We start from the raw sequence: 14,686 nt of genomic DNA, 5'->3' as shown, positions 1-14,686 counted from the left end.
TGCCAATGGAACTGGGTCACTGGTATTTACTGATGATGTGACTGGATAGAAGTAGCTAAATGAATTCTGAAGTGTATAGAGCGAGACTTTCTGCTCAGATTCAGTCAAATGTTGCAAAACTGATAGGCGCTTTATAATACAAATGGATAATGACGTAAAACATATTGTGAAAGAAACCCAAGAGCTTTTCAACCCCTTCCCTCCGCAGCCAGTTTTTGATTTTTAATTTTCACTTTTTCCTCCCCATTTTCCAAAAGCTTTACCTTTTTTATCAATATAGCAGTGTGAGGGCTTGTTTTTTTTTTGGGGATGAGTTGTAGTTTTCACGGCACTAGTTTTTGTATCATATAATGACACCAGTACGGGAAACTGGAAAAAAAAATCTTTGCGGGGTGGAATGGGAAAAAAACTGTGATCCCTCCATAGTATTTTGGATTTAGTTTTTACAGTGTTGACCGTGCGGTAAAAACTACGTGTTGACTTTATTGTGCGGGTCAATACAATTTCAGCGATACCAAATTTATATCGTTTTTTCTATCATTTATTACTTTTAAAAGGAAAAAACAAATTGTTAAAAATAAAAGTAATGGCTCGCCATATTCTGCGAGCTATAACTTTTTTATTTTGAGTGCTGTGAGAGATTGTTTTTCGCAGGGCGAGCTGTAGGTTTTGTTGGTATCTTTTTGGGATACATGCTACTTTTTGATTACTTTTTTTTCATTTTTAGTCCATGAGATGAGATGACTAAAAACAGCGATTCTGGCGTATTGAATTTTTTTTTACGGTGTTCATCGTTTGGAGTAAATAATGTTATTTTGTAAAAGGTTGGACTTTTACGGACAAGGTGATACCAGTTATGTTAAATTTCTCTTTTCACACATTACTTTTGGGGGAAAATGTTAAAAAAAAATAATTTACTTTTAATATATAAAGAAAAAAAGGAATATTAGGTTCTTCAAAAAAAATAGCAGCGCCAGCATTTTCCTTTAAAAACTCAAAAATGTGATATATAAATTGAAAAAAAAATTCAGATTTCACTTTACTGAACTAATAATAACCATTATTTCTGAGAACTGCTTGACATCTGTGTTGCATGGTCGACCAACTTCTGGCACCTCTGAACAGGTGGTCCAGTCCAGGAAGATTAGACGACATTCCACAGTTCTTCTGCATGTTTGGGTTTTGCCTCATAAACCTAATTTTTGATGTCTCCCCACAAATTCTCTATGGGATTGAGGTCAGGGGATTGGGCTGGCCACTCCATTGCCTCAATCATATTTGTCTGTAACCAAGATGTTGTTCGCTTACTGGTGTGTTTTGGGTCATTGTCGTATTGAAACAACCATTTCAAGACATTTCTTCTTCGGCATAGGGCAACATGATCTCAAGTATTTTGATATATTTAAACTGATCCATGATCCCTTGTATGCGATAAATAGGCCAACCACCATGGTATGAGAAACATCCCCATATCATGATTTGTGCGCCTCCATGCTTTACTGTCTTCACAGTGGACTGTTGCTTTAATTCAGTGCTCGGTGGTCGTCTGACATACTGTCTGTGGCAACTAGACCCAAAAAGAAACATTTTGCTGTCATCAGTCCACAAAATGTTGTGCCATTTTTTTGGGGCCAGTCAATGTGTTCCTTGGTAAATTTTTACCTATTCAGGACATGTCTTCTTTTCAACAACGGGACTTTGCGGGAAGTTCTTTCTGGTAACTTGGCTTCACTTAACTGGTTGCCGACACAGGACGAGTATGCTCGTCCAGAGCGGCGAGCACTTTGCGCATTAGAACGAGCATACTCGTCCTGTGTGACAGCCGTCCCTGCGCGCGTCAGTGCGCGCGATCGAGAGCGGGGAAACGGCTGTAATACACAGCCATGGCCCCGCTCTGACAGCGGAGAGAAGAGAAACATCTTCTCTCCGCTGTTAACCCTTTGAACGCCGTGATGAAAGCTGATTGCGGCGTTCAAAGAGGGGGGACTGCACATTGATCGCGTCACAGAAGATAACTGTGACGCGATCAAAGCCCATAACTCGTATGGCCAGACAGCCCAGGGTCCATTGAAGGACTCCAGGGCTGTCTGAACATATTTCCTGTTGTTAGGGCATACTGAGGTATGCCCTAACAACTGCCTATGTACAATCAGTACACAGGCTAATGTACTGGCATATAGATCTATGCCAGTACATTACAGTTACAAAATCAAAATCAAAATGATAAATCCCTTTATGGGATTAAAAAAAAAAGTTAAATGAATGTAAAAAAAAATTAATGATAAATAAAAAGTAAAAAAAATACACAGAAACACACATTTTTTTATAATACATAAACTTTTTAAAATATAAGTCCCAAAACATGAAATAATATAGACATATTTGGTATCGCCACGACCGTAACAACCTGTACAACAAATGTATGACATTATTTATGATGATCGGTGTATGGTGTAAAAAAAAAATATTAAAACTGCAGGGGAACTGCTTTTTTTCTGCATATTCGCCAAAATAAAAATGTATAGAAATTCAACGATAATGTATTTGTACCAAAAAATGGTACCTACATAAAGTACAACTCGTCCCGCAAAAAACAAAGTCTCATACAACTACGTCGTACAAAAAAATAAAGGAGTTATGAGCGTCGGGATGCAAATAGGGGAAATGTAAAAAAATTGCTCTGTCCTCAAGGCCAAAATTGGCCGTGTCCTTAAGGGGTTAATCGTCTTCTGATTGTAGCAGTGATCACTGGTAACTTCAGATCTTCCTTGATCTTTCTGGAGGTGATCATTGGCTCAGCCTTTGCCATGTTGACTATTCTACGATCCATTTGAACAGTAGTTCCCCGCTTCCTTCCTTTGGCCCTCTTTTTTTGCGCCCTATATCTATGTAGTTTACCGTGTGGTATAAATAACACAATAACTTTATTCAGCGGGTTGTTACGATTGCAACAATACCAAATTTGTATAGTTTATGTATGTTTTACTACTTTTACACAGTAAAAACACATTTTTTTCCAAATTATTTGTTCTTTCGTCTCCATTAGAGATGAGCGAACCGGGACAACCGAACCCGGTTTCGGTCCGAACATCAGAAAAAGTTCGGTTCGCAGCGAATACAAATCGGCAGCCACTTGTCTCTATCAATCACTGATAGAGAAAAGAGGCTGCTGATTAAAAATAAAATAAAAAGCATTTCATACGTACCCGGTCGTTGTCTTGGTGACGAGTCCCTCTTCTTCCTTCAGTCCGACCTTCTTTTCTGACGCGGCAGCCTGTGATTGGCTGCAGAGGCCTCTGCAGCCTGTGATTGGCTGCAGAGGCCTCTGCAGCCTGTGATTGGCTGCAGCGGTCACATAGGCTGTAATGTCACCCAGGAATGTCGGGCCGGATGTCGAGAGGGACACGTCACCAATGCAACGGCCAGGAGACCGGACTGGAGGAAGCAGAAAGTTCTCGGTAAGTATGAACGTCTTTTTTTTTTTGACAGGTTACTCTATATTCTGATCGGAATTCACTGTCCAGGGTGCTGAAACAGTTACTGCCGATCAGTTAACTCTTTCAGCACCCTGGACAGTGACTATTTACTGACGTCGCCTAGCAACGCTGCCGTAATGACGGCTGCACACATGTAGCCACCCGTCTTTACGGGGCCTCATGCACACGACCGTAAAAACACCCGTTATTACGGGTCGTAATTACGACCCGAAATAGCGGGCCCATAGAATTCTGTTAGCCACGGGTACCTTCCCGTTTTCTAACGGGAAGGTGCCCGTGCCGTTAAAAAGATAGAACATGTTCTATTTTTTTATTTTACGGGCCGTGCTCCTATACTTTATAATGGGAGCACGGCTCGGAAAAACGACCGGCTGCCCGTGGCCGGCCGTGCTCATCTCCTCAAATACTCTGTGCTGCCTTAAACTCTGTGGACAGGTCAGGATCCTGTTTCTTTTAAATGCTGCTGGGGAACCCGCTCGATCCACTATATAAGGCTGCGCTACAGTGCAGCATTTAAAAGAAACAGGATCCTGACCTGTCCACAGAGTTTAAGGCAGCACAGAGTATTTCAGGAGATGAGCGTGCAGATTCAGTGCTGCTGTGAACTCTGCTCTTACCATTACGTAGCTCTCAGTATGTTACCTCTCCTCTACTCCTGTCCTCAAGAACACCTTCACATGATTGGCAAGTCACCACGTAATGGTAAGAGCAGAGTTCACAGCAGCACAGAGTATTTCAGGAGATGAGCTTGCGGATCTTGTGCGGGGTGGTGACTTGCCAATCATGTGAAGGTGTTATTGAGGACAGGAGTGGAGGAGAGGTAACAGACTGAGAGCTACGTAATGGTAAGAGCAGAGTTCACAGCAGCACAGAATCTGCACGCTCCTCTCCTGAAATACTCTGTGCTGCTGTGAACTCTGCTCTTACCATTACGTAGCTCAGTCTGTTACCTCTCCTCCACTCCTGTCCTCAATAACACCTTCACATGATTGGCAAGTCACCACCCCGAACAAGATCCGCATGCTCATCTCCTGAAATACTCTGTGCTGCTGTGAACTCTGCTTTTACCATTACGTGGTGACTTGCCAATCATGTGAAGGTGTTATTGAGGACAGGAGTGGAGGAGAGGTAACAGACTGAGAGCTACGTAATGGTAAGAGCAGAGTTCACAGCAGCACTGAATCTGTACGCTCATCTCCTGAAATACTCTGTGCTGCCTTAAACTCTGTGGACAGGTCAGGATCCTGTTTCTTTTAAATGCTGCACTGTAGCGCAGCCTTATATAGTGGATCGAGCGGGTTCCCCAGCAGCATTTAAAAGAAACAGGATCCTGACCTGTCCACAGAGTTTAAGGCAGCGCAGCACAGAGTATTTCAGGAGAGGAGCGTGTGATTGGCTGCAGAGGCCGGTGCAGCCTGTGATTGGCTGCAGAGGCCGCTGCAGCCTGTGATTGGCTGCAGAGGCAGTCACGTGGGATGAAGCGTCATCCCTGGAGGCCGGCCTGACGTCATCCTGACGTGCGTGACCGCCATTACAGCCTGTGATTGGCTGCAGCGGCGACATGGATGAAATGTCATCGCTGGAGGCCGGACAGGAGGAATGTAAGTATGAACTTATTTTTTTTTTTTTTTTATTACATTAAAATGTTATTTTACGTGCGCCGAGCATGGTACTGTCAAGGTTGCTGAAAGAGTTAGTGCAGCCCATTAACTCTTTCAGCACCCTGGACAGTACCATGCTCGGCGCATGGAAATTACAGGTTCGGTCAGAACTAGTTCGGTCCGAATCGAACTTTTTCGTGAAATTCGGCGAACTAACGGAACTTTTCATAAGTTTGCTCATCTCTAGTCTCCATATTTGAAGAGCCATAACTATTTTATTGTTCCACCGATGCAGTTGTATGAGGGCTTTTTTTTTACGGGATGACTTGTAGTTTTTATTGGTACCATTTTGCAGTAGATGCGACTTTTTGATCACTTTTTATCACATTTTTTTTAAGTCAGGATTCACAGAAAACAGCAATTTTTCAATTGTTTTTTCTTTTATTTTTTACGGCGTTCACCGTGCGGGTTAAATAATGTAACAGCTTTATAGTCGGGGTCGTTACGGATGCGGCGATACCAAATATGTGTAACTTTTTTGCTTTATTGTGATTTTTTTTTAATAGTAAAGCATTTTGTAAGGGGAAAAAGTGGGTTTTTCAATATTTTTTTTTTCACTTTTTTTTTAAATTAACTTTATTCAACTTTTTTTTACTTTTATACTAGTCCCACTAGGGGACTTCACTGTGCGATCATCCGATCGCTATTATAATACACTGCAATACTTCTGTATTGCAGTGTATTACTGCCTGTCCGTTTAAAAAGGACAGGCATCTGCTAGGTCATGCCTCTGGCATATCCTAGCAGGCATTCATTACAGGCAGACCTGGGGGCCTTTATTAGGCCCCCAGCTGCCATCGGAGACACAGACACTAGGCGATCTTATCGCCGGGTGTCGGTGGGGGAGAGAGGTAGCTCCCCCCCTCTCTCCATAACCACTCAGATGCGTGCATGCTACTCAGCACTGCATCTGAGGGGTTAAACGGGTGAGATCGATACTAATATGGATCTCATCCGATCGAGCAGGGATGCCCCCAGCCCTCAGCTACCTCTGGCAGCTGAGAGCAGGGAGATTTGACAGCTCCCTGCTCTGTTTACTTTATTCTAATGCAGCGCCGTGGAATGGCGGCGCTGTAGAATAAAGCCCACTAATGACCGCCGTGAAAAGGCTTATCGGCGGTCATTAAGGGGTTAATTAAAATGCAAGGTGAGTAATCGAAAGAGTACTCTAAATCAAATCAATATTTGTTTTGACCACGCTTTGCCTTCAAAACAGCATCAATTCTTCTATCCTGTGGATATGTCATAAATGTCTCTGATGGCAAAACCCCTTTAAGGGAGGAAACTCAGCATGTGGTGATGTCCATGGGTTCCAGGTTTCAGGCAATCATTGACAGTCAAGCATTTGCATCCAAGTATTATAAATAATTCTTCTATATACAGTATAATCTGTTAGTTTGTCCAATTACTTTTGAGCCTGTGAAAATGGAGGAATTATGTAAAAAAAATGGCTGGAATTCCTAAACGGCTAATGCAATATTTTTCTATGTTAAAATGCCTCATATTATAATTTACAGGCTTTATGTTCTGTTATCTACAGATATATAGAGTTGGCACAAAATGTAATTTTTCCAAATACTGCTGCCAAAAAATACAATATAAACGCATTTGTTTCTACTGTACTTTCTTACATAAAATTTGTAGAATAGTAAATAACATAGACATATTTGGAATCCCTGTACACTTCAGTTATTGCATTATTTATTGAGATTGATAAATGATGTAAAAAAAAAATTGGCAGAATTGTTTTTTTTTCTGCATTTCCTGAACAAAAATAGGCCTAAATGCTTACTTATGTGTGTTGCAAAATGTTTCCTAAGAAAACTAGCTTTAAACTTCCAAAAGACAAGATCTCATACAGCAGGTATAAAGAATAATATTTATAATAAAAATAATAATTTTTATTTATATAGCGCCAACATATTCTTCAGCACTTTACAATTTAGAGGGAACCTGTAACCTGTACAGACAATATCACAATATCAGACATTACATAGTGACAAAACTAATTTCCAATTCAAACAAAAAGAGTGGGGACCCTGCTCAGAAGAGCTTACAATCTATGGGGAAAAAAGGGAGAAACAAAATGTAAAAAAGTGCTTGTTCAGTGCAATTGTCCAGCCGTCTTTTATACATATGGGGTAGTACACATGAAGCTGCATGAGCCGGTCACCAGCCAGTATCTGTGTGTGACAGACATAAAGTGTGTTATATTAGGGTGCAAGGAGTGTGGGGGATACTGCTGAATAAGGGGGGTCAAGTTCTGATGACTAATGTAAAAGGAGTCAGATTAGGGAATGTTATAGGTCTGTCTAAAAAGATGTGTTTTCAGGGCACACTTAAAACTGGGGATGTTGGGAATTAATTCTGGTTGTCTTAGATAGCGCATTCCAGAGGACTGGTGCAGCACGAGAAAAATCTTGGAGACGGGAGTGGGAGGTTCAGATTATGAAGGATTTTAATATAAGGTCGTTGGCAGAACGTAGAGCACGTGTAGAGTGGTAGACAGAGATGAGGGAGAAGATGTAAGGAGGTGCAGCACTGTGGAGAGCTTTGTGGGTGAAAGTAATAAGTTTGAATTTAATTCTGAAGGGGATGGGCAACCAGTGCAGTGGTTGGTCAGAAAGATGAGCCTGGCTGCTGCATTCAGTATAGATTGGAGAGGGCAGAGTTTAGTGAGGGGAAGACCAATTATTAATAAGTTATAGTAGTGAAGACAAGAATGAATCAGAAAGACAATGAGAGTTTTTGCTGTTTCCACAGAAGAGCGGATTCTGGAGATGTTTTTGAGGTGAAAGTGACAGGAGCATGTAAATGATTGAATGGGCGAAGTAAAGGAAAGATCTGAGTCAATGATAACCCCAAGACAGTGGGTGTGCTGCCTGGGAGTTATGGTAGCGATACACACTGAGATGGAGACATCCGGTTTAGGTAGGTTATTCGATGGTGGAAACACAAAGAGCTCAGTTTTAGAAAGATTCAGTTTCAGATAGAGAGAGGAATGCCATTGCCCATCGGCTGGTTGCACCAACCACAGTCGTCACCGCACCCATTCCTGCTGTTCCTCCTGCTACACTTCCTGTCTGTACCAGTGCCGATCCCCTGTGCTTCTTGAAGCTACCTCCACGCTATGACGGAGACCCGAGAACCTGCAGGGTTTTGAATCAGTGCCAGATCCACTTCAGACTGCATGCCAGGGCCTTCTCTTCAGATCACGTCAGGATTGCCTTCATCATCCCTCTCCTTACTGGCAAAGCCCTGGCATGGACAAATCCTCTGTGGGAACATCAGGGACCAGAGACCCGTGACTTGCAGTGCTTCTTACGGACTTTCCGCTCAATCTTTGAGGAACCTGGGAGAGTTTCTTCGGCTGCTGCATCTTTGCTGACCCTACATTAGGGAGACCTCTCCGTGGGCGAGTATGTTATTCAGTTCCGTATCCTGGCTGCTGAATTAACCTGGAACAACGAAGCTTTGGTGGCCACATTCTGGCAGGGACTGTCTTCGGGGATTAAGGGCAAGCTGGCTGCTCGCGATCTGCAATCTACCCTAGATGATCTTATCCTACTTGCCACCCGGGTTGACATGAGGATCCGGGAGCGTTCCCAAGAGGTTCTCCGGGAGAGAGAACTTCCTAGGCTGGATTCTACTTTACAGCAATCCTTACTATCCTCCTCAGTTGTGCCAACAGAGGATCCTATGCAGATGAACAATGTAAAATTGTCTACCCAGGAGAAACAACGCAGACAGTGGACTTTGTCTGTATTGCGGTCTCGGAGGCCATATTGTGCGTCTGCGTCCCCAGAGGCCAGAGAGATCCCAGTGCCTAGGATTGGTTGGAGAGACAACCCTAGGTGGAACGGTACCTAATAAAGCATTCTGTTCCAAGTTGACTATTCCTGTGACCCTAGTATCCGGCGAGAGGACGCATCGGGTTTCTGCCTATCTTGACTCTGGTTCTGCGGCAAACTTCATCTAAAAGGAGCTAGTGGATCATCTTCAGTTGCCCACAGTTCCCCTGGAGATATCTTTGGCTGTTGCCTCAGTGAATGGACTGCCTCTGCCCCATCTATCCATTGTATCTAAGACCAAGCCGCTGAAGCTCAAAGTTGGAGCCCTTCATTCGGAACTAATTTAGTTTCTTGTTTTGCCCAAAGCCATCAATCCTGTTCTGCTGGGCCTGCCTTGGCTTCGACTAGACTCGTCCACATACTCACAGACCGTGACACTCACCTAATCTTATCTTATGCTTTCTTTGATAAGAAAAGGCTGTTTGTTTAGTTTTTGTTTCTTTTGTGAAGTAATATATCCGTATGTTTTTTGTTAAAAATTTACCTTGTATATTTCATACAGATATTCTATGTGCTGATTATAACATTGTTTTATACTTCTTCATTCTGTACCGCTGTTTGTTATGACGTTTTAATAAAGACACCTTTAAAAAAAACTAGTACATCTCATTGAACTGGCCATTAATGTATTAGAACTCTGGCGAAATGTATGGCTTAATAGTGATATGGACGACCTATGGTTAATATCTGTGCAAGCTGTCGGGTTAATGTGATGCCTATACCCAAGCTAATCTTTGAGGTGTTAAATATCTACTTAGACCTGCAGGAGATGTCATATTAGCATTATACCACCTATCCAGTCCTATAGGGGAACTGTAATTCTGGTTAGAAAATGAAAGTAAATCTTGTCACTTCTGCACCTACAGCATTGAAGACCATAAACTAAGTGATGTCTAGTTATTCCGTATTCACCATTTTCACTAATCCTTCTTGCTTACAGGAATTACATATAGAGTAACAGTCACAGTAATGGAGATTGGATAATAAGATATGCCAGTGTTCTCCAAGAATTACTATGTACAGGGCTGCATTTCAATTTAAGTTATTGCGTTTACATGCCAAAGAGTCTGGAACTTTCAGAGAGGCTGAGAGCCAAAAAGACTATTTAAAAATGCATTTGGCAAATGGCCCAAGATTTGTGTTGAGCAGCCTTGCGGTGTAGAACTTTTAGTATGGGGCTGGTAGTGCTATAAAAGGTTAGACACACTAATATTGATGGGCTGACTGACAATAGAGGAGACGTGATTGAAGAACACTCGACTAGCATGTTGCTTTCTGAGAATACAAATATCAAGTAGTAATTATTACCTACAGACATTCATTCTAAATCACTTAACTCAGATGCCCCTTGTCTTTTGGCAGTCAACCATGCTGGATTAACTCCTTTGATGTTGGCTCAGAGTCTTAAACACTTAGAATGTGAAGAGCTGGTAAGTTGCCACAAGAGGTAATTTTTTATTTCTGTCTGGAATAAGGCTCATATTACAGTATGTTTTGAATGGTTACAGCTGGAAAGAGCAGGCGATGGGAGGTTTAATATTGATTTGGATTTCGACTGGTTCCACATAGAAGAGGAAGTAAGCATTAGTGATGAGGAGGATGGAGAGAAGGTAAGTACGAGTACCATACTAAGTAACTAAAAAGTGTTCTTAAATCACACAATTATATTATACAATATGAATACATGACAAGAAAACCATAGAATTACATTATTATGAGACTAGATTCTTAAATTTGCTGGTTATTTTCTGTGTGCAAGTGTTCAAGTATACCTCGAACATGTGCACTTCTTAATTCCTTACCTTGAATCCTTGCACCTCCTAATTCCTTATGTGTAGTAACTCTGTGGAACCTGAGTTTATGATGCTCCAGACTTCTCCTGCATTTTGTATTAACCATATTGGCTGATTTTCCTGTCACCCCTTCCTCTCTCAGGTCTCCCCACAAATCAGTCACAGTAAGAGAACTCGTTCGTTCGTTCGTTCGTTCGTTCGTTCGTTCGTTCGTTCGTTCATTCGTTCGTCCGTCCCCCCAAATTACTGTACTGTGACTTGCTTTAATCTATATCTTTAGAATGTGAGACACAGAGTGTTAGTGACCAAATGTTTATCTTACCTTCGGAGCAATATCCCTCACCCTAATTTATTTCCTATAAACACTTAAAGAGGCTCTGTCACCAGATTTTGCAAGCCCTATCTGCTATTGCAGCAGATAGGCGCTGCAATGTAGATTACAGTAACGTTTTTATTTTAAAAAAACGAGCATTTTTGGCCAAGTTATGACCATTTTTGTAGTTATGCAAATGAGGCTTGCAAAAGTCCAAGTGGGTGTGTTTAAAAGTAAAAGTCCAAGTGGGCGTGTATTATGTGCGTACATCGCGGCATTTTTAATACTTTTACTAGCTGGGCGCTCTGATGAGAAGTATCATCCACTTCTCTTCAGAACGCCCAGCTTCTGGCAGTGCAGACACAGCCGTGTTCTCGAGAGATCACGCTGTGACGTCACTCACAGGTCCTGCATCGTGTCAGACGAGCGTGGACACCGGCACCAGAGGCTTCAGTTGATTCTGCAGCAGCATCAGCATTTGCAGGTAAGTAGCTACATCGACTTACCTGCAAACGCTGATGCTGCTGCAGAATCAACTGTAGCCTCTGGTGCCGATGTGGCCGTCACGATGCAGGACCTGTGAGTGACGTCACAGATCTGCACTGTCAGAAGCTGGGCGTTCTGAAGAGAAGAGGATGTTACTTCTCTTCAGAGCGCCCAGCTAGTAAAAGTATTAAAAACGCCCCGATGTACGCACATAATACACGCCCACTTGGACTTTTACTTTTAAACACACCCACTTGGACTTTTGCAAGCCTCATTTGCATAACTACAAAAATGGTCATAACTTGGCCAAAAATGCTCGTTTTTTAAAAATAAAAACGTTACTGTTATCTACATTGCAGCGCCTATCTGCTGCAATAGCAGATAGGGGTTGCAAAATCTGGTGACAGAGCCTCTTTAAGGTTTTTTTTCATCCTGTTAAAGACCATGCCCCATAAGTGTATGCCATGTGGTCCTGGGCTTTAATTCCACGTAATTGTACATGTAAGACATGGGTTTAAAGGTCATGCTCCAACAATAGCAGGAGACTGAGACAGATGGGGACCCTGATAAAAAGATATAAGCAGTTTATTACTACTTTTGTCTTCTCTATTTTAGCTTGCACAGCACAAACGAGTGCTGTGTAGTGAATAAAGGCAGTTGATCATGTAATCACCAGGTGTCTTCCTGCTTGGCAGAACTGATTGGTCTTGGCAGACCCAGAACAGCTTATCCAGTGACTGATGTCACCACAGGGGACCGTTTCCTGGGGCTCCTATGGATGTCTTATTTAGGCTGTGTTCACATTTGCGTCGTAGGCTTCTTATTTTCGTTATTTTGTTCCTTTGTCGGAAAAGAATAACAGAAATGCAAATGTGAACAGAGTCGTAGGCTGGAATCACAAGTTGTTTTTGATGCAGTTTTTTTATTCAGTGTTTTGAGCCAAAGCCAGAATTGTATTTAAAAGGAAAGGGAAGTAAATAAAACGACTTATACTTTTCTTGTCTGGTGGATCCCCTCCTGACGTTGGCCCCATCCGCATGCAGTGGAAAAATTCTAACTGAAAGCAGAGCATGCAGTGGATTTTCAAGTCCGCAGTATGCTCATTCTTGTGTGGAGGAGCAGCGAGAAGCAGCGGATTTTTACAGTGACTTTCAACCTTTGCAAAGCATAGGGTGAAACTTGCGGCAAATCTGGTGCTACATCCATGATCAAATCTGCATCTCAGGGCATGTTCAGACGTGGCGGTAAATTTCAGCTGCAGGTTTTGTCACAAATCTGCATTGGAACTGTGTCAAAATCTTCATATGAAACATGCAGATTTTGTTTCGTATATAGCAACGGACTTGCCAAAGGGTTCCGCCTCCATGTTGGAAAGTCTGAAATCCACAGTAAAAATCTGCTGCTGCTCTGCAACACACTGACCATGCTCCGGAATGTAAATTCTGCACAGTAAGCAATTTTCTGCACCCATTTTTTTCCCCGTACTACGTAAACTTAAAGACTATTCAATTAAAGGAAAGAATACTTTGCTGTGGATTCTGCTGCGGCCTATAGATAGCGGAATTCTGCAGCAAATCCCCCACATCTGAACATGCCCTATCATATGCAGCGAATCCGCATTGAAAAGGGTGAAATCCGCTGTGAACAGCCACAACAGATTGAGAATACTGCGAATTTGCAGCATGCTCTGATTTCTGTGTGGAAAATGTCTCACAGAATGTGGATAAGATTTGTTCGAATTTCATCCACATGGCTGGTACTATAATCCGCTTCGGATTTACCATGGGCAAATCCTCATGGAAAATCTGCAGCATTTTGATCTGGTGTGCAGGGGGCCTAAAAATGATGTTCCTAAGGCTGGATTCACACGAACGTGGCGTTTTTGCGGACGCAAAAACGCGGCGTTTTGCGCGCGCAAAAATCACTTGCCAGCTCCGTGTGTCATCCGTGTATGATGCGCGGCTGCGTGATTTTCGCGCAGCCGCCATCATAGAGATGATTCTAGCCGACGTCAGTCACTGTCCAGGGTCCTGAAAGAGTTAACTGATCGGCAGTAACTCTTTCAGCACCCTCGACAGTGAATTCCGATCACCATATGTAGCAACCTGTTAAAAAAAAAAAGAGGTTCGTACTTACCGAGAACTTCCCGGCCGTTGCCTTGGTGACGCGTCCTTGGTGATGCGCCCTTGGTGACGCGCCTCTCTTGACATCTGGCCCCACCTCCCTGGATGACGCGGCTGTCCATGTGACCGCTGCAGCCTGTGCTTGGCCTGTGATTGGCTGCAGCTGTCACTTGGACTGAATTGTCATCCCGGGAGGTCAGACTGGAGGAAGAAGCCGGGAGTTATCGGTAAGTTAGAACTTTTTTTTTTTTAACACGTTCATTTATTATTGTGATCGGAAGTCACTGTCCAGGGTGCTGAAACAGTTTAACTCTTTCAGCACCCTGGACAGTGACTATCTCCTGACGTCGCGTACCGGATATTTTTTTGCCGGGTTCGCCAAAACGAGTTCGGCCGAACCCGGTGAAGTTCGGTTCGGTTGTCCGGGTTCGCTCTTCTCAAAGACACTCCGTTTGGATGTTTGTAAACAGAAAAGCACGTGGTTCTTTTCTGTTTACATTCATCCTTTTGACAGCTGTTGCGCGAATCACGCAGTTCGCACGGAAGTGCTTCCGTGCGGCATGCGTGGTTTTCACGCACCCATTGACTTCAATGGGTGCGTGATGCGTTGAAAACGCTGAATCAACGGACATGTCGTGAGTTTTTTGCAACAGACCAACGCAGCGGAAAACTCACGAACATGTCTGCACGGCCCCATAGACTAATATAAGTCCGTGCAACGCGCGTGAAAATCACGCGCGTTGCACGCGCGTATTTCCCGTTCGTCTGAATAAAGCCTAAAGTGTAGTAATAGGAGCCAGTAGTCACACAAGATCAGATGGATTAAATGAAGTTGGAATAGCAGGAGCCTGTGGACTAAGATGAAGTTCCAAAGAAAACAGGGAACAGAGTCAGACAGAGCCAAATCAGACCCAGTGATCAAGATACTTTAGACTTACACAGAGACACCACTGTAAGGGTAT

At 42.9% G+C, this 14,686-nt stretch overlaps 1 protein-coding gene across 1 annotated transcript in view; it reads left to right on the top strand.

Moving 5' to 3' along the window:
• LOC142743040 (arf-GAP with SH3 domain, ANK repeat and PH domain-containing protein 3-like) overlaps positions 1-14,686 on the top strand; it is an 83,881-nt gene that overhangs the window by 43,895 nt on the left and 25,300 nt on the right. Inside the window, exons 20-21 of the mRNA XM_075853406.1 lie at positions 10,372-10,439; positions 10,518-10,619. Of these exons, the coding sequence (XP_075709521.1) occupies positions 10,372-10,439; positions 10,518-10,619 (170 nt within the window). The remainder of the gene's footprint in view (positions 1-10,371; positions 10,440-10,517; positions 10,620-14,686) is intronic.

Source organism: Rhinoderma darwinii, chromosome 2, assembly GCF_050947455.1.
Source record: "Rhinoderma darwinii isolate aRhiDar2 chromosome 2, aRhiDar2.hap1, whole genome shotgun sequence".
NCBI classification, from domain to species: domain Eukaryota; kingdom Metazoa; phylum Chordata; class Amphibia; order Anura; family Rhinodermatidae; genus Rhinoderma; species Rhinoderma darwinii.
This window is presented reverse-complemented; position numbering and strand designations above follow the sequence as displayed.